Source organism: Cryptomeria japonica, chromosome 3, assembly GCF_030272615.1.
Source record: "Cryptomeria japonica chromosome 3, Sugi_1.0, whole genome shotgun sequence".
Lineage (NCBI taxonomy): Eukaryota > Viridiplantae > Streptophyta > Pinopsida > Cupressales > Cupressaceae > Cryptomeria > Cryptomeria japonica.
Genome location: NC_081407.1, coordinates 433,315,534 through 433,335,477, shown reverse-complemented (window position 1 = coordinate 433,335,477; position 19,944 = coordinate 433,315,534). Strand labels below are relative to the sequence as shown.

At 36.3% G+C, this 19,944-nt stretch overlaps 1 protein-coding gene across 2 annotated transcripts in view; it reads right to left on the bottom strand.

Annotated features, from left to right (window-relative positions):
- LOC131068490 (adenine phosphoribosyltransferase 3) overlaps positions 1 to 19,944 on the bottom strand; it is a 95,633-nt gene that overhangs the window by 28,029 nt on the left and 47,660 nt on the right. For both annotated transcript variants that reach the window (XM_058003678.2, XM_058003677.2), the window contains exon 3: positions 11,489 to 11,581. In XM_058003678.2, coding sequence (XP_057859661.1) covers positions 11,489 to 11,581 — 93 coding nt within the window. The remainder of the gene's footprint in view (positions 1 to 11,488; positions 11,582 to 19,944) is intronic.

Here is a 19,944-nt window from a genome sequence, read left to right as displayed (position 1 = left end):
TAGAGTAGGAGAAGAAGAAATTGTTGCTAAGGCTTGTAAATGGATATACTCTTTTCATTGAAGATATGGTGAAATGTGTTATTTCAACAAGCTGCATGGTTTCAAATTCTCATTTGCTTTCATGTTGATTAGATGAATGAAAGGAATTGTGAATGACTTAAGAATGATTAATGATGAAATTCATATATCCATACCACTAGTGACTTGTCGATTGTAAGTTTGCCTTGTGTGGTCAACTGGAATTCTTAAATGAGCTTAACTTCAATTGCTATTCACACTTTGATATGCATCGCCTTGATAGTATCTTTGTTGTTGATAGTGATTAGAACATCACATTCCCACCTTAGGAGATCGCACTAGCTTTGTGGAGTTGTTTGTTGATGGCAAAGCAGAGCTTAGTTGAATTTCATCCAATCGTCCATTGTCTCTTGCATTCTTAGGAGTAGCGTAGTCTTCCTAAACTTATCTCTTTTGCTCTTTTATTTTCCAAGCAAGTAGTTAAAATCTGAGTTCCAACAACATCCAAGCGTTCAACATTCATGCATTCAACGTAAGTCCCCTTGGATTACTAACAATCACATCAACCAATTGAGCTATCCACATGTCAAGACGTGACTAAAGAAACCTTGGAGTCGTCTTGGTTGATCACATCATTTAGCATCCAAGAAGATTTTGATCAAGAGAGGATAGAATACATTTGGTATTTTATTTTGTGGTCGATTGTGCTAAAAACCACATCAACAAAGTGAAGCATAAAAGTATAATTCCTAAGCATGGAAAGAATTTGATGTTGCACAATGTGTTGCTAAAGCAAACCAAAAAAATAAAATGAACAATGGTTGAGGAAGTGCATCTTCCACACTACAAGCAAGTCAAGTAATGTGTTGTTGTAATATCCCATACTGAAATATACTTGAAAATTTGCAATTACCACAGACAATGCATGCTCTATTACCACTGAAATAATCTTGGTCTGATTTTTGCTTAAAATTTCCGATTTCTTTGCATTGGCATTTTGTCAAACACTTGACATTGGGTTCAAAATTTGCAAATTCTGAATGTGTTTTCTGAATAAGTGCTTGAGTAAATGAGAAAATTTTATAACATTAACTTTTGCGACTAATTACTACATTCAACATTCGTTAAACTCAGAAGCAATACATCAAACACTTGCCATTCGTTCCAAAGATTGTCAATAACAATATCATCACTTGCTGTTCTGAGTATCACCATACAAAATATTAACATATAACTTCATATTCCAGCCCTTTCAACTGTTTGGTGGTAGTATGTACTCACTCCCAAACCCACCACTAAACTTCCAATTGATTTCAGAACCTTCAAGGGCATCAATCTATGCTCCAAATGGCTTCTATATGCTGCATGCCTTTTGCATTACGGTCACAATACCTACACCAGCCATCTGGAGTTGTTTTCGATAAGCAAAGAAACCTCTATATAAGGTGCGCCAAGCATAGAGGGGATCCTAAGTTGTCACACCTTCCCAAACCTGTAGTGGCCAGCAAACATGGAGTTTTCAATATCTACAAACACCTTCCAAGAAGCACCCAATGTGAAGAGGAATAGCAATAAGAATGGAGAGTGTAAAAACCCACATACCTCCTAGAAAGTCTCATGCCAGCTTGTCTTTTCAAATGGCAGCCAGCTATCAAACTTAAATCCCCCCAAATTACCAAAAACTATCACCCACAAAGATATGTCATCTTTATTATCATGTTATCCCAATCTTGCACTCCTTGAATATGCCCAAACTGATAATAATCCTTCACCTATCAATTGGAGTAAAAATAATAATTTATTGTTTACCTGCAAACCTCTGATAAATTATTCAATCTTCAATCATTCGAAACTAGTGTGAAACTTGTATGATTTCACTTGCAATTAGCTAGTGAGGAATCTTGCACCACCAAAGCCAATCCAATCCATTAGCTGCACCTGTGAATCTTGCATGAATCCACCGAGGTTGGCTGAATTGGGTTTTTGTCCAATCAACCAAGAAGAAACCAATGGTTTTGCGTCTTAGGGCTTACTAAACTGAAAGCAAAGTTCTCCAAGAAAAATAACAAAGTCAAGAATGATCAAATGAACTTTCATAACCTCCTTATAAAGCCCTCCTAGAACTTTCTGGAATATCTATTATAAAATCACTTTATTTTAAATATTAATCTCTTTTTGCTCATAAATATTCCCTCTCATAAAGTGACCCACTTCATAATATTCAGTTTGTTGATTTTTTGTATGCTCGATTTACCATGGGCAATGACACAGCATTGCCCTCCCAACCATAGACGATAAACTCTATCGTCACCCCCGAGCACATCTCTTCTCAATATATATATCTGCTATATGATTGAGTGTATATCTATATGAATGGAGATTCGATCTCCTTTAAATGCACCGCTTATGCCTTTTCTCCAAGAGTCAACCCTCTCCTAAGCAACACGTCTCAATACAAAGAGATGGCGGACATCCAAGTCAGCCTCAATCGATTACTATTAAAGCAAGATGCTAATCGACATGCACTAAGACCTTAATTATGCTTAGCAAAAATGAATATAAATCAGACCTATAATTGTCTAAGGCCGATAGACCAATTAGACAATTATATTAGCTATGTCGGCCATAGAAGGAATCCAACCATAGCTACAAACATCAACACTCCCTCTTGGCTAGGGAGGAATCCTTCTCAATATCTGAATCACATAGTGACATCCACCATGGCTACTCCCATGTATGGAAAGGTAAGTAAACACAAGTGCTTCATCACATAGTCGCTCAACATGATGTTGTCACCTCAATATGAGGTTCACAATGGCTACTCCCAGAGGGTGAATAAGCACAAATGCCAAGTCATGGAGTCTCTCACATGACATCCACCATACCTACTCGTAGAGGGTGGAACAAGGGTTGATACCTCAAACTTCTCTCACAAAGAAGAATGCACAACAAGGGCTTGCACCTCAAACTTCTCTCATAGAGAAGAATGCATTAAACAAGGGATTGCACCTCGAAATTCTCCTCACAGAGAAGAACTCATTAACAAGGGATTTCACCTTGAACTTCTCTCTCTCAGAGAAGAACTCATTAACAAGGGATTGCACCTCGAACTTCTCTCTCACAGAGAAGAACTCATTAACAAGGGATTGCACCACGAACTTCTCTCTCTCAGAGAAGAACTCATTAGCGAGGGCTTTCACCTCAAATTTCTCCATCACAAAGAAAAATGCATTAATCAAATCTTCATGATGACGTGGCTCCCTCTGAAGCAAATATCAACCTTCTGACATCTTCATCCAAGGTTACTTCTGACGATATGTCAGACTCCCTCTGAATGCTGATTCTTCCTCTACGAAGAAATGCAAGCAATTTTCCTTCCTCGAATAGAGATTCGTCAATGCCTGAACCTTGGGTAGAGGGACCACCAATGAAAAGCATAATTCTGGCAGCAGTGTCAGGCACACAAGCCCCAACCGACCACGCTGAGAGTAGTGCTAGTGCAACATGCAGCTCTTGCATCCATCTGCACCGCCCATGGACCCTTCTGCAACTCTTCCAAAACCAAATTCAAAGTGAATTCACACTGGGAAGCTAGCAACAAGAATAGGGCGATGCTCTTAGCAGAGAGGTCGTCCTTGACGTTGATTACATCATCAGCAAACTTGCAGATAGCATCAAGCATTCTATCAATCTGCTGCCGCAAATTAGGATTGGGAGCAATACTAGACTTACTAAGCCAATAATGCCCGACCATGCCGCCCTCGTCCGGATTGGCAATCGAACCAACCTCAAGCTCTTCCAAGGCCTTAAAAGCGCTTTGAAACTTGGGTTCGATCACCTCCATGAATTCATCTGTAAACCCGATTCAGTGGACATCGATATACAATCCGAGCTCCTTGTGCTGATAAAGCCAATCCAAGTACCAATTCCACAAGGCTACGGGCTTCGTCTCTAGCCCTTTCTTCTTCTTCAAAGAATTTGTAACGAGCACAGAAACCTCTCCAGCCACAGCAGCCTGAGTTCGAATCACAAGTTGGCATCTTTCAACGCTGACAATGTCGAGCTTTGAAATCTTGGGCGAAATCCTATGACTGGGCAGTAGGCAACTTTTTGCACAGGTGGTTGTTTGCGTTTCCCCACGGAACTTCAGAAGCAAAGGATTTTGGGCCATCATACTTGTTCTCGAGGCCTAGGGAGACTCGATACCCTAATTGCCACTTGATTTGTTTAGATGCCTAACCAACGCCACTGTGAAGGGCGAAGGTCAGCGAGTGTAATCGCTGCATTATCCTCTATAGTCGCCTTTCGATCTAGAAGAGATCTTAAATCTACAATTGTTTTTGATTGAATTTCCCTTGAGAGCACAGGATCTACCTTCAAGCGGTTAGGCTCTATAGAAGGAACCCGCTCTGATACCATGTTGATTTTTTGTATCCTCGATTTACCACGAGCAATGACACAGTGTTGCCCTCCCAACCATAGATGATAAACTCTATCGTCACCCCCGATGTAATGTGCCCACTTTTTTTTTTCGGTTTTCAAGCACAACAGTATTACAATGCACCCATTAAAGTTAGGAAATATAATTCCAATGCCACTGAAAAGTAACCCTTCCACTTTCTCATCACCAAGAGCCCAATGTGGGAAGGTGAGAGCATACGGTGACAAGGGGTTCGTTATCTCTCTAATCCGCTAGAAATTACAATGCAATTCAAAACTGGGCGGCAAACCAACCCCTTCCACTTTTCAGCGGGATGAAGAACACAAACTTGGCGGTAAACCAGCCAAGGCAACAAAGCATAATAGAACCAAATCACTCTACCGCTTATGCATCGGGAGGACTTTTAAATAAAACTATCACTCAATCACATATCTCAACGAGAGGACAATATCACTCAACCACTTGCTCAGTGAGAGGACAAAACTGAATTACAAACATACAGGCGGCTAAGCCATTCTCTTCCACTTGTTCAGCGGGAAATGCAGCATAGAATGAATTGGTCAGTACTAGTGAAGCAATTCTTACAATGATAGAAATGTGAAAGGAGATAGAGTGAAGTACATATCTTTAGAATTCACTAACACATTCTAACCAATAATACTACTTGCTGTTTTGAAATCAAATACAAGGAAAACGCAGAACCAGCCATCCCGAAACCCACTAAATTGCTTGTAACTCTCTCACAACCCAATGGAATCAAGCCAATCAGAAGCTAATGAAGCGTATGACATAAGCAAACAAAACAGTAGCTTGAAACTGCAAGTGGAGAGCATCAACAGCAATGCACGCAACCCGAGGCAAATCTGGTCATGGCGTTTTTGCTGAATAGTTCGATTTGCAACCAAAAAATGGAGAGTTCTTCATATGCCACGCCAATATAGGGGAACTATCGTCTCTCCGGTACGCTTCCAATGAGCCCTCGCCCAGAATGATGCACTCAACACACCGGCAGCTATGAACAAAAATGCACTTCCAGCCAACACACCAGCAACACCCAAAAAACCAGCAACACACCACTTCTTCACTCACACACCTGAATATCACCAAGAAGCTCACAACTGCACACCACAGCTAGGAGTGATGTCTCACACTCGAAACCGGAAGGAAGGATCTAGGAGGTATTCACCCTCGAAGAATGTCTGGAGTCATTCCGACAGCATAACAATATAATTTCTCTGGTTAATCAAATGAGGAACCCAACACCTATTTATATAGCTTTTCCAATCTGAAATTCAAATGAAACAGCCTTCCAAATTCGCCTCATTCAAATTGCATTTCATTTCATGGTGGACCGAAAGTGGCGCCCACTTTCCTAAGTCAAAATCACGCCAAGGAGAGGGGCCACGATTTTGGCATTATAAAACTTTTTAAAATATAAAGAATAAAATTTCCTTTTAATCTCCAAATAAATCGCCCAGGCATGACTTAAGTAAAAATATCATATTTTGCACAATTTCCCATAGCATCAATCAGTAATAAAAAAATTAAATAATAACCTTAGGATAAGGAATAATATTTAATTGAATTGCTTATAGCTCCAGTACTGATTATCAACAAAATCCGGATGAGGCTGAGCAATGAGGATCACTGAACTGTGTCGGGTCAGGACCAAGTCCGGGACTGCCAAAAATAGAATGCCCCAAACTGCCACTTACTAAAAATAGTAAGTCATGAAATAATGCTCTGAAAATCGTGATCATCGCAACCAGAGAAAGAGTTTGGTGAGATTAGCAACTTTGCACCATCCTGATGACCAAACCCTAAGTTGCTAAAAATAGTAAGTTCACATTCCAACCCTGACAAGCTTAGTCGGAACTCCAAAGAACATGGAAACCCTTAATTCACCTTTCCACATAGCCTACGGGTCTCCGGAATAGGCCAATGGACCACTGAATGCAACATCACAAGGAAGGGGATATTACACCCGAGCACATCTCTTCTCAATATATATATTTGCTATATGATTGAGTGTATATCTATATGAATGGAGATTCGATCTCCTTTAAATGCACTGCTTATGCCTTTTCTCCAAGAGTCAGCCCTCTCCTAAGCAACACGTCTCAATACAAAGAGATGGCGGACATCCAAGTCGGCCTCAATCGATTACTATTAAAGCAAGATGCTAATTGGCATGCATTAAGACCTTAATTATGCTTAGCACAAATGAATATAAATCGGACCTATAATTGTCCAAGGCCGATAGACCAAGTGGACAATTATATTAGCTATGTTGGCCATAGAAGGAATCCGACCATAGCTACAAACATCAACACAGTTGACAATAATAAAGTCAATTAAATAATAAAGGTTCAACATTTAATTAATTAAATATAAATATTCCCGAGAAGCTTAGGACTATTTAAAATTTAATTAATTATTTATTTTTATGACCTTTTTAATAATTAAAATTAGCCATTTTTAATTTATTTATTTTTCAACAACTTAATTTTAATCATTTAATTACTCTCTAAGGTCAAATAAAAGGGGGCATTATAGTTGCAACTTGATAATTGATGGAGGCAACATAGACAACTTGGCATCAACAAAGATCGTTAAAAAACTAGGGTTAAAAAGTTGTCACAGACCCCGTTCCTGACATAGTCTCTTGGTTACAAAGGGGACAACTCATTGAGACTAAATTTGTAGGGTTGCATTCAATATTGCAAGTTATGTAAATAAGGTGTGGTGTGGTGTGAGCCCAATGAATGCATGTAATGTGTTGTTGGGTATGTTGTGGTAGGATGAGAGAAATCGAATCCATAATGGAAAACAAAACATTTTCACAATCAGAAAGAATGGTTATACATTTAATTTGTTGTCGACATAGGTGAAAGAATAAGGCAGAACAAGCCAAGTGACACTTATAAGCAACAAGGAGTTTCTCAAGGAGGTAAGAAATGCAAAGAAGTGCTATACGGTAGTCTTCAAGCCCATGCAAGAGGATAAGGTATCGCACAACTCAAAGGAGCTGGAGGATGCCGCACTACTCAAGGACCATGTGGACATGTATTTCAAATTGCATTGATCCAATTCCAAGGTTCACTTTGCAAAAAAAATACACCACACAAAATGTGTTGAGATATTGGTGTGAAGCTGAATAGATAAGTAGAAGAGTTGTTGGAAAGAGGTTTGGTCAAGAGTGCTCCCTTGCACAATGTTTGTTGTACTTGCACCAAAGAAGGGATGTGACTAGATAATGTGTTGATACTTTACACAAATGGATGACCTATTAGAATATTTGGGTGGGTAAAAAATACGTTTTCAAAGAATGACCTCAAGAATGGTTATCATTGAATCAAAATCAAAGAAGAGTGGAAGACCACACTAAAGACAAAGGATGGCTCGTATGAGTGGATATTGGATGCTGATGTCATTCAAGTTAATAAATGTCCCAAGCATGTTCATGAGGTTGATGACCAAGGTTGTGAAGACATTTCTTGGCAAGTTTGCAGTTGTGTAACTAGATGATATTCCCTATTCAACAAGACAAATGAGGACTATCTTACAAACTTACAACAAGTTTTTGTGCAATTGAAGAAGTTGGTTATTAACTTGACGTCCAATTTAATGAAGAAATTTGTATACTTGGGATTTGTGATATCTTACAAAGGGTCGAGGATAGGCCTAGACTTAGAGAAATTTTTCTACAAAGTGATGCAGAAGTCAAAAAGTTTCATTGTCTAGTGAGCTTCTACAAGATCCTTAGAAACTTGAATGGTATTTGTCTGCCACCAACTCGTTGTATTTGCAAGTGTGGGTTTGACTACATTGTTGCCACCAACTAGTTCCAAACCAAAGGTGCAAGGGAAACCCTTCAACTCCCACACCTATGGGAAGATCAAACATTACCATGTCAACATAAAAGGTGATTGGTTCCTCTTGTGATGGTTGTTAAAATGATACCTCTAGTGTTAGGCATAATTGAGCTTACAAGGGGACAGATTCTAATGTAAAGTCTTTGCAAGTACGTTAAATATTGTTGGTTGGTTAGTATAGATTTTGTGGATTCCATACATTTTGGAGTGACCCAAGGATCCTATATTTCTTTTAAACATGATAAGATTTGTGTATCCATGTTCTTTGTTGCTCCTTCTTTACTGCTTTCATTATGTCACTTTGAGCAACTATTAGCTGGTTGTTCATTTAACTCACTTGCAGTTTGTGTCACATTGTATTTAGATTGATTTGAAATATCTTTATCATCTAATGATGGAAAGAGAAAGCAACAAGTAGAAGATGACCTTCCTAACTCATTAGCCACTGAAAAATTTGGCTAATTTTGGACAAATAAATGCTCCAAGCAACTCTAAAGCTACAATGAATTGGATTCTAAAGACCTGTTAAGAATTTTATTCTAGTTTTCTTTTATAATAGCCCTTTTGTAGCAAAACTATGAAGGATCATCTCAAAACCTTGAAAGATAAATTTCAACTAAATTCTATATTTGCAAAAGAAATCAAATGTATCTTTGCAAAGAAGATTGTACATTAGGATGCAGAGTTTATGAGGGGTCTGATGAAAGCCAATTATGTTCTATTTTATGCTATATTTTAGCTTATTTCATACGCCTTCATACCCATTCCCACATTCCGTTTCCATTCCATTTCCATGCCATTTTACCATTTTATGTTGCATATGATTTAATATATATATAAGTAATATTTAATTTAGTTTCTAGATAAAATACGTGAATAAATAAATATTAGATTGTATTTATTGTAACATGCTAATTATAGAATGCAGACTTCCTATCTCCTTCTATGCAGGAACCTTCCGGTCATTCAGCTCTTTCTTCCATCAGTGCTATGGTGGACTTTGCTCATCATAATTGTCATGGTATCTGCATTCCTGCTTCTGACATGTGTGCTTTATCGGCTTCATTTTTATCTCCTGCTGACCGTATTCTTCCTCAGCATCTGGTGGATTTGTTCACATTGTTCTAGCCATCTACATTTGATGTTTGCTATCTTTGGCTATAATATATATATATATATACAACAGCCACCTTTCACCTGCAAAATGGATTCTCCAGCCCAGCACGTGACTTCTCCAGCTCAGCACATAAGAAGGATCGAATTTAAGCGAAAGAATTCATGATAACAGTTATGCTCGTTAGTAGTTTGGAGAAAAAACCAAAAATCTGTTATTTCCTATTCTCGGCTGCTGTTATAACAAATTTGTTTTTAATCCATGGGCAGCAGTAAAGGTCTTACATAGACCATTATATTATTTAGTTTGGTGGCTGCAAGCAAAAACAAATAAACTATTCTTGTACACGGTTATTATAGGCTTTGTATATATAAGCAGTGTAAGGAAAACTTCTGCATAGAGATTTTTATGTATTACCTCTGGGAAATAAAAACGACATTCTGGTGATCAATCCAGCGTAACTAGCTCTCTTTTGTTTCATCACTTGGCGTACTGAGGCAGGGCCCACTTCTCAGAATGTCGGCGATTTCAGTAGTTTTTATTATTTCAGTTTGTGTGTTTCTGTAGCGTTATTTTGTTATTGATTGGAGTGAATTATTTCTGCATTAATCATGAGAACAGTTTGATTCTTATCGCTTGTAATTCGATCATGAATTGTGGTATTACTTGTTGAACGATTTATCAGTACTTTATCTTACTGTAATTTTTAGATCGAAATGTTTTAGAGCTATAAATTATTGATGTTCTTGTCACAGATTGTTGCAGCTCATGTCATAGTTGTCACAGAAATAGAATAGAGGAATTAGACTAGATTTTTACTTAAGTAGTTTCTGTGGTTCCTAGCTGCATTTCATCCCCACTCAGCTTTCTACCTACAGCCCTTGTGCAAATAGCCATGATACCTTTCACAAGATTACGATCCCCGGATTGACACTTAGACCAAGCTGAGCCTAGTTTATTCTTTACCCTAGTTTCGGCCTATCAGGGTCAAAATTGATCCACCTAAGACTCAAGGCGTCCTATATTAGATAACCACTGAGAATGTGAAAAGATTAATATAATGATATATACAATTTCTATAGAATATTTGTCAGAGGTTTCAAAGGATTCATGGCACCCGAAGATTATTTTTTACTAAGAGCTAATTATAAATATAAGTAGATGCAAATAGAGGCCACTTTCCAACAAATAAAACAGCTAGTGACTTTCAAACTTGTACACTTCAAGATATTTTGCAATCATCTGTATTGCAATGATTCCTTTCCATAGGGGTGGTTATCATGCAAAAATCATCAACCAACTGATTTTGAAAGCAGTATATTAGATTGAAAGGAGACCTTACAATGCATTTTTGATAAAAAGAATTCTGCCTCTCATGAATGTCACATAATATTCAAGTTGTATCTGTTGGCAATCCTTCATCATCAGAACAGACCATCAAATCCTAAAACCCATTTTATTAACCTCGACTGAAACGAGAAAGGAGTAAGAAAGTCTTGAGGATTTGACTTGGCAATCAATAAAAAAAGGGTGCATAAAGTGGTTGTAGATTCTTTGTCTAGGCCAGCTAGTGTATCTACAGATGGACCCTGATGGAAGAAGTATACTGACTAAATATTCCAAGGATGAGAGGGTTCCTGATATGCTTCAAGATCAAGAGAAGGCATACAAATATTCCAAGGATGAGAGGGTTCCTGATATGCTTCAAGATCAAGAGAAGGCATACAAAGATGTCAGTTAATACATATTATCTAGCAAGATGATCTTATATGAAAACCACATACTCCTTGCAGCTAAATCTAGCTTCAAAGATGTCTTATCTGAATGCAATCATCGTCTGTTGTGAATAAAATTTGTTTATTAAAGACTTATAACAACATCAATATTCAGAAACACAATCTTGCTTATAACTTGACAGCGAGTCAAAGACATAGATATCATGTCCTGCCAAAAATGCACATGAACATACAAAAAGTCTTAACAACCCGAAAAGCGCATATAACAAGCCAAGCATTAGGAACAAAGGTAGTGTAACAAAACCTGGCAACTTTCTTGGTTTCCTCATTGGAATGAATTTGGCACCTATTGCTAATGCAATGGGAGGGCCGAAAATAAAACCTCTTGCTTCTATTCCTGTAAAGCATTGCAAGCATCAAAACCACTATGTAGATCCAACAAAAAAGTTTCACATAAAGCAATCACATTTTAGAAAGCAACTCAATTAATTAATTAAAATTGTAAAAGACAGTAGGCATATTGGTATCAATGCAGATCACAAAACAAAAGGAAAGTGTGTTTTCTTAACAGCTCACAATTAAGCACATAAAACATACAATCTTAAGAAACCAAATTGTTAGAATATTTCCTGTTCAAAAACCACTTTATTCCAATGCAAACAACAAAGGTAGTCTTAATTGAGCAAGGCTCGAACACAAAGACAACATCTATGTAATGTCCCCATCCTAGTCAAGGACTTGGGATTGAGGAGTTAGCTTATTTTTGGACCCTTGTAGGCTAACAGAGTATGGATAAAGGGGTCAATAATGCAGCATCTTGAGGAGTGGTTTGTCTATTTGTTCTAGTTCAGTGTTGAGTTCAGTTCTGGTCTTCATTTCATCAGTTTCTGACACTTTATGAGGATTTCCTATTTTTTTAGGGAAAAATTGCTAAAAATAGACATGGTCCTATTTTCATTGACATGATGAATTGTGACCCTAGCTTCTGACAGATTCAGTTTCCGAGCAATAATGAGAGAGATATGAATTTTTTAGTGGTTCCACAGGCAATTAATATTTTAATGAAATATTAATATAAAATCATAAAGTGCATCACTTAAATTTATTTAAGTGAAGATTTATTATCTCCTAAGCTAGGTGTGACTTTTAGGGTTAAGTTGGGAACCCTAAAAGCAAGTTATTATTTTTAAATCCCTAATTGCCAAAAATCACACCTTTTGGGTATTTAGGCAGCCAAGATGGAAATTAAACCTCATTCTTGATATTGAGCATTTGACATTTTCTTCTGAGCACTTGGCTATGGCGGCTAGGGTTTGGACCTGTTTTGGAGAGCGTGCATTCTTCAGAATTCAGTAGCTTTGAGATTGTGAAAGATCAATCGAATTGTTGCAGCTTGGTTGGCTTCATTCAGAAGTCAAATTGAATTGAATTGGGGCAGATTTGGCTTCTTACAAGGCAGATTTGTTGTAGGGTTTTCCTATTTACTGTTTTGTTGTTGATTCTTCTATGGTTTGGAGGCTTCTTTTCCCAAACACACAGCTTGCTCATTTATTGGCACCATCTTCCACTGTTTGGGTGTCTTAGTATTTAAATAAGAGCAGATCTGAATTGTTCCAGAATAAAAATCAGAACTTTGTAAGTTGCTGATTTATTCTTTCTTTTCAATAAATTGGCCAAGGACCTATGGGTATGCTTCTAAATTCTCCAATTCATTGTTTCAGTTGATTAAATTCATGTATTATTCAATATGTGTTGCAACTTAAAGAAACCCTCTTCTGCAACTTCTGTCTATTTCTGAAAGACCATCTTAATAATTAAAAATTACAAAGAAGATCTACAAATTACAGCAGGTTGAAGAGTTGAACCAGCAAGGGTTCATCACAATCTAGCTGATGTTCAGATGATAAGAAATGAAAAATCCAGTTACTGAAATAGCAGTTTAAGCAACAAGTAACAAGCCACAAGTCCTCTTCAATCATCGGGGAAGAAGAAAAATTCCATGTCTTTCTTCCACTTAACACCAAACATTGACTCAGTTCATATATGCTTATAACCCAAAGAAAAATTCATCATTTGTATTTCCTGCACAAGCTCAATAGTTTCAGTTTTGACTTGTAGAATATATCTATATCAAACAAAGTAGAGTGAAAGCATGATAACCAGGGCAATAATTATTCGTATGCACTTCTTGGAGTTCCAATTATGTCACCATGGACATCTAGTACAAAACTAAAATGGCATTCCATACATAAAAATAAATAACGTTTTGATTACGACCTGAAGAGTAAGGACTTAGTCATTAAAATAAGAAACCTTCACATTGTACAAGGAGACTCTTAAAAAGGATTTTCTCAGAGCACAATTAATAGTTTGTCAAACCATCTACAAGGTAGTCACTAATTTTAGTTATATTCAAGTGCATCAACATCCTAAAAATACATAAATGAAACAATATAACTTGTTGAATATGATTGGCAGCAACGGAAGTGTTCATCATAACTAAAACTAAATGTCATAATCAAGAGCGGACAGAAACTAGTCATTAAATCTTCAGAACATCATTTACCATTGTAATCGAGTCTTATAATATATAATTCAAGGATTCTTGCATTATCAATACTATACCAAGCATTCAAACAAACCATTTACCCCTGAATCTATTTATTTGAAACAAAAAATTGCCAATTTATGATTGAAGAAACTATCTTTGTTCAGGAGGGGCATGCATATCTGTAGGAGCCTTTGGGTTGAGTTGAGGAAGCATATCTACAATTGCATGGGCTGGAAACAAAGCACCCATATGAATGAATCGAGCTTGTTGGGTGGAATGTGCACCTGATGACTCAGAATTCTGAGCCATAAACAGTTTTATGTTTCCTCAATATACACATCACATAAATCCACAATTTTGTGTTTTCTTTCATCAATCATACCTTGTGGTGTTGTTGCTGAAAAAGAAGGATTTAAAATAGTTGGCACAACAAAATTTGTAACCAATTGCATATAAGGCAATCCGCTGTACTCCTTAGTTTATGTGACTAAATTAAAGTCTAAGACATGCTCTTAATACTATTATGATTGAAATAGGAAAGGCATAAATACACAGTTAAAATTGAGAAACAGAGGAACAGTTTACGTGCTGGGCATATCTGAGGACCCATTGCATTGAAAATTTTGTTATAGCAGCAGTGTAAGAAACCTTGTAAAAGTTTCAAAAGAATAGGAAATTATACAGCAGTTTCAAATATGTAGGAAAACGTATCATTTAAGACAAAATAGTATAATTAAAAGTACAAAAAGAAGTTGATTTGGTAATTCTTCTGGTTTTTCATGTGGGAGGCCTTTAGAACTCTCTTTACAGTTCATTTGTTTATCCTTAGCATAATTATACCCCATAGGCATCATGTAAAGACATTGAAGAAGATTCAGTTCCATTGAAAAGAATTGCCAGGTGGTAGTAGTTCTTGAGGTATGACGTAACCACAAAAAAAATGTTTCAGCAGTTGAGCATGTCAAGTAATCCACAATAAACAAGCAAAGATAGCATTGTAAAGGTGCTATCAAAAGCCATAATGCCCTTGAAGGCTCAAGCTGGGCACTTGGCTATGTTGGTGTTTTAATTTGTCTATTTCAAGACTAATTAATGTAGAAACTGTATGAGAAATCTTCTCTTCAAATTTTCCGAGGAAGCTCCCTGATCTAATCTACTTTCTAAAATCTAAGACCAAGCTTTTAACGCAATATGATCTTTTTAGAGTTTTGAATGTGAAGAAGAATTTCAAAGCAAACATGACCAATCTAGATTGTCAAAGATATGAGCATGAGACATAAAAATTCTCATCTCCACCACAAAGATATCTTTTTTATAGAACTAAGCTAACCAATTCTACCTACCAATTAAAGAAGCAACCAGTAGGTGTATATGAACTGCATTGATTTTAAATACTAAGGGTATTTAAATGGCAGTCACAAATGTGATGCAAGATTGCTGAACGAAGCAAGTACTTCAAAGAATATAAAGGTACTTTGAGGAATTGAAGATAAGTGCTATGCAAAGTTAAACAAATATCTCCCTTTATTGCTGACTTTCAACTTCTCACATCCACAAACACAATGATTCGACTTCAAAATTTGAATAAAGAATTATGTCGCATAGCAATCATAGCATCAGCTCCTATATGAAATTTTATGCCCAAGGCACTTATTTAATATATAATCCCTTTCACGCTCCACTTTAAAAAAAACCTATCACTATCCTCCATAACAAAGGATCCCAAACCAAACTAATTCTAAATCAACTAAATAAATGAAATCCTACAAATAAGTTCCCAACAGCCCCTTCAAAAAAAGCAACATTTGCCATTTAAGCTATTTTTTGCAAATTAGAAATATCTTTGACTTGCAAATTTGGCTGAATCCTCTACGCTTGGCAAACTTTTCCTGGAACCCATGGAATTTGATTAACAGTCCATCTTTGTCTTGATAAACACTTCATCTTGTCATGATAAACACTCTTCACTTTTCCAGATGTTCTAAAACTGAAACTTTGGATCAAAAATAACCTCAAGCTGGACACTGATGAATTTTGAGAACTATGAATCATGACAACACTAGATCATCCTACAGGATTTGAACAAAAGCTGTAGCCCAAACCCCCATTTTCTACTGCAATTCTAGTAGCATAATTGTATACTGGATAAATTACTCTTGTTTGTGAAACTTGAAACCCTCATTCACGGATGTCTCCATATGTTTTGAACTGCAATTTACCTTTCTTAGCCAATTTTCACCAGGCAAAACTTTGTCAGGCATTTCTCATACTTGGGTGAACTTTTCCCTTGGCTCAAACACTAGAAAAGTGCACCTAGAATGACATATTGCATGTTTCAATTTAAAGCATTCGCTACTTAACGATTTGCCAACATCTAGGCACTATTCTCACATTGCTAAACCAACTCCAAATTGCAACTTTGACTTGCAATTCATAATTTCTACTTGGGCACAGATTTCTACTTGATTAACCATGTTTGGGGAGAAGTTTGTACCATTTTAATTATTGATAATGCACACCTGATTTGTGGCAAAGTGGTTACAAAGCTACACCACTAATTTGGCATGTTTTGTGCCTAACAAAAGTGCACTTGGAATGGTCTTTATGGGACTTTATGTGGCTGGAATGGATTTCTACTGTTTTAACCATGCTTTTGCCACTAATTTAGAACTGTCAAACCATCTTCAAAGCATGCCCCATTTCCAATATTTTCATTTAAGTTATTCGTCACTGATCCATGTGACATTAGCCACCATTTGAGCAGAGCTTTGGACAGGTGGAACTCATCTAATTGTGCACCCGAACGTAAGGCAAACCTGACTAAAGTTATATGGTGTTGATTTGGTGGTTATTAGACCTCCTTTTGGTGTAGATTAATGTTGGCCCCACAAAAATTTAAGAGTGCCATATAAGTGGCATTCACCTTGTCAAACATAGATGCTCAATTATGACTACTTAACCATCTCCTAGGTGTTGATATGTGTCAACTTGACCCTTCAAATAGTGAGACTGAGTCCATAACTTGCCATTTTATTCCCTTTTCCTTATATTCATTTGTCCAAATTAAAGTTCCTCTAAATGACTTCATGATTTCATTGCCTGAAACATCTCTCGTCACTTTTTCTTGAGTGTGACATAATTTAACCCTTCAATCCTTCTACACATATATTTATGTCCTTCATTGTTTCCATAGTTTTGAACTTGTTGAAATCACCTTCCTCTTCTACAAAACAATGTCAAAACAAATAAGACCAACAAGAAGACCACTTTGACAAATTTGGACTTGCATGCACATCAACTAGCTTGTCCCTGATGTGATACCCATGATTTGTCAACAACATACTAACAGGAGGTCAAAAAAACAGAGTTCTGTAGGGGTAACAACTGGCTAGTAAGAACTTGCAAGATGACAATAGAGATTAAAAAGCATATGTTCACTTGTTTTGAGAATTTCCACATTGGTTTTCTTCAAATAAATCCTTGTGACTGTCTCTTTTTCATGTGTGTTTTTTATTCATTTGATTGCTTCACTAACTCAAGCACTTGAGAAAGCATCTAATTGAATAGAAATTGAATTCAATGCCACACAAGTTAAAGAACCACATACTCTTCGCTACAATATTGATCTTGTGGAATAATGAAGAGCCCCACATTGGTGGTAGCTTGGGAAGGGTATGAAATCTGGAATATAGGCTTTAAAAGAAAGAATATTGGCATGTGTGTAATTTAATAAAGAAGATATGATGTCGGAAGAAGTCATAGAGTTGTTCCGGCACAAACATACAACCTTAGGCTGTTGTTTCACTATCGTAGAAATTTGGATCAGCACATAAGGAATGATAAGTTTGTATTGGCAAATCATGAATCGAATATTCATGCTAATTATGGATTAGATGGTATCAAAGCATTAAGGGAAAAATATCAGGCCATACAAGTGGAAAATTTTGAGCAGATGTTTATAATTTCTAGATATTTATTTTTTGGGTATTTTTCCTACGTTTTGTATTTCACATTTTCTAGCTCCTTGAGAGTAGAATTTGGTGATGCAACTATTGGACTGTTCTTACATTCCAATGCAGATTTATCAGTTCATTGCCTAGGCTTTCCAATATATATAATAACTTTCAATTTTGAATAATGGGCTAGGAGGTATGACCTCAAGAAGAGTACCAAAATTTAATATCTCCAATTTCTTTTAGTTTTGAATAAAGTTAAGACTTATCTGACAATACATCTCAACTTCCAAGGCATACATTTGTCACTACCAAGTGTGGTGTCCCTTTGGTTCTGGCAAAATTCCTAATCTACTATTTTTATTAAGTTTTTTGTTTGTTGTTCTCCAACGATTTGTAACAAATATATCCAAAGCATGTAAACGAACTAGAATGCATACATCACTCCTATAGAGTTTGTTCATTTTTGCATAAACTCTCAATTTAAACAAGAATCTATTGACAACTGTATTTTGTTTGAGTTTATTCAATTTCTCCTTATAATATGCTAGGTTCCTCAACTAAAGTATTGTCCTAATTCACCAACTTAATTCAGATTATGTAATGTCCCATTTTTCAGCAATAATGGAAAAACAGATAATTATTTAATTATTATTATGTTGTCCTAAATTATCGAAGGCAAACAATATTTAATTAATAATTATTAAAAACAAAGTGATGCTTGGTTAATATTAAAATATAAATAAATCACTTTATGGCAAAAGTATCCAAATAATAACTAAGTGACCTTACCTAAAGTCATTAATGAGCCAACCATCGAAAAACTGAAAAAATAAGGTTATGAACGGAATCCTTGGGTTTGAAAAAGGTATGGAATGATTTATTTTCTCATATTTTAGTTTCTGAGAAATAGCTAAGATTTATAGGCTCGAGATGGAGACCTGAAAGAACTATCTTCAGCAGTGAAACTATCTGCCCTAGCTAGACTTGGAGGAACCAATCAGATTTCTCAGTTGGACTGAAAATGGAGTTTTCAGGAATTAGAATATTGAGCAGAGTAGCTGGAAACTCCTATGTCCTTCCTTGGGCGGGCGTATCCTTGTATCCGAAAAGGACAGGTATCCGATACAGCCCGGATACACATCGGATATTGTACCCATGCATGCCAAAAAAACCTTGATTTCCAACCATACCATAACTACATGATTTGATTTTTTAAAAACTTGATGTAAATCTCCCTAAATTTAATTTTAAAAAACTTCATTCATCCAATACTCAAAAAAAAAATGGTATAAACAAAACCTACGCAAAATGAGAAAGACAAATGAAATGTTTTTTTATTTCAGCGACCCAATATTTTGGGTTATCTTCCAATGCAACTCCACTATTTTTGCATATTGTAAATTGTTAAATCAACTTATTATTATTTATGTAGCAATTATGCGTCTATTGCCTTTGGAGTAATGAAAATCTCCTCTAATAACTTAGAAAATTATGTTGTATATGTGCATGTGTTTTTTATGAATGCCGTATCCAGCCATATTCGTATTGGGGGTCTTAAAAAATGGCCGTATCCGTATCCGATACCGTATCTATATTTGTATATGTATCCATGTCCATGCAACTTTGATCTTGAGTTATTCACAGGGTTTTAGTATTCAAGAAATAAGAGGTACTTATTTTATCTTCAGAATATAATGATATCATGCAGGTGTTGTTGATTAATTAATTGGAAATTATGTTTCCACTGCATCGGAATTGTATTTGGTGATTACTGTACCATTCAGAATATTGAGATAGCTGATATCGTAACAACAGTCTGTATTGTATTCGAATGCCTGTGCCTAATTTTATATGGAAATTACAGTTATATTATTCAACTTATCTGATGTCTATTTGGCTTTAATATACGTATTAGGATGAATAGTGGTGATTAATATAAGGAAGTATAATGGGAACCTATTGTCTGGCTAGCCGTGGTTGGCCAATATAATTTAATTTGAAGTCTATCATGCTTTAACATATTTGATGTGTGGAGGCGAATGAAATAAAAAAACTATATTAAGTATTTTAAAATATGGAAGTTTGTAGTGATTTGTTGGGATTATACAAGAGTTTGATTGGAGTTTCTTTGGATTTCTGAATTGTGCATGAGTACAGGGAAAAATACGGCAGGAGTCTTTTATTCTGAGTCTGCGTAGTAACCTATGTGTCCCTATTGGTATGAGAGTCTGACCCATATTCCTTTACCGAGTT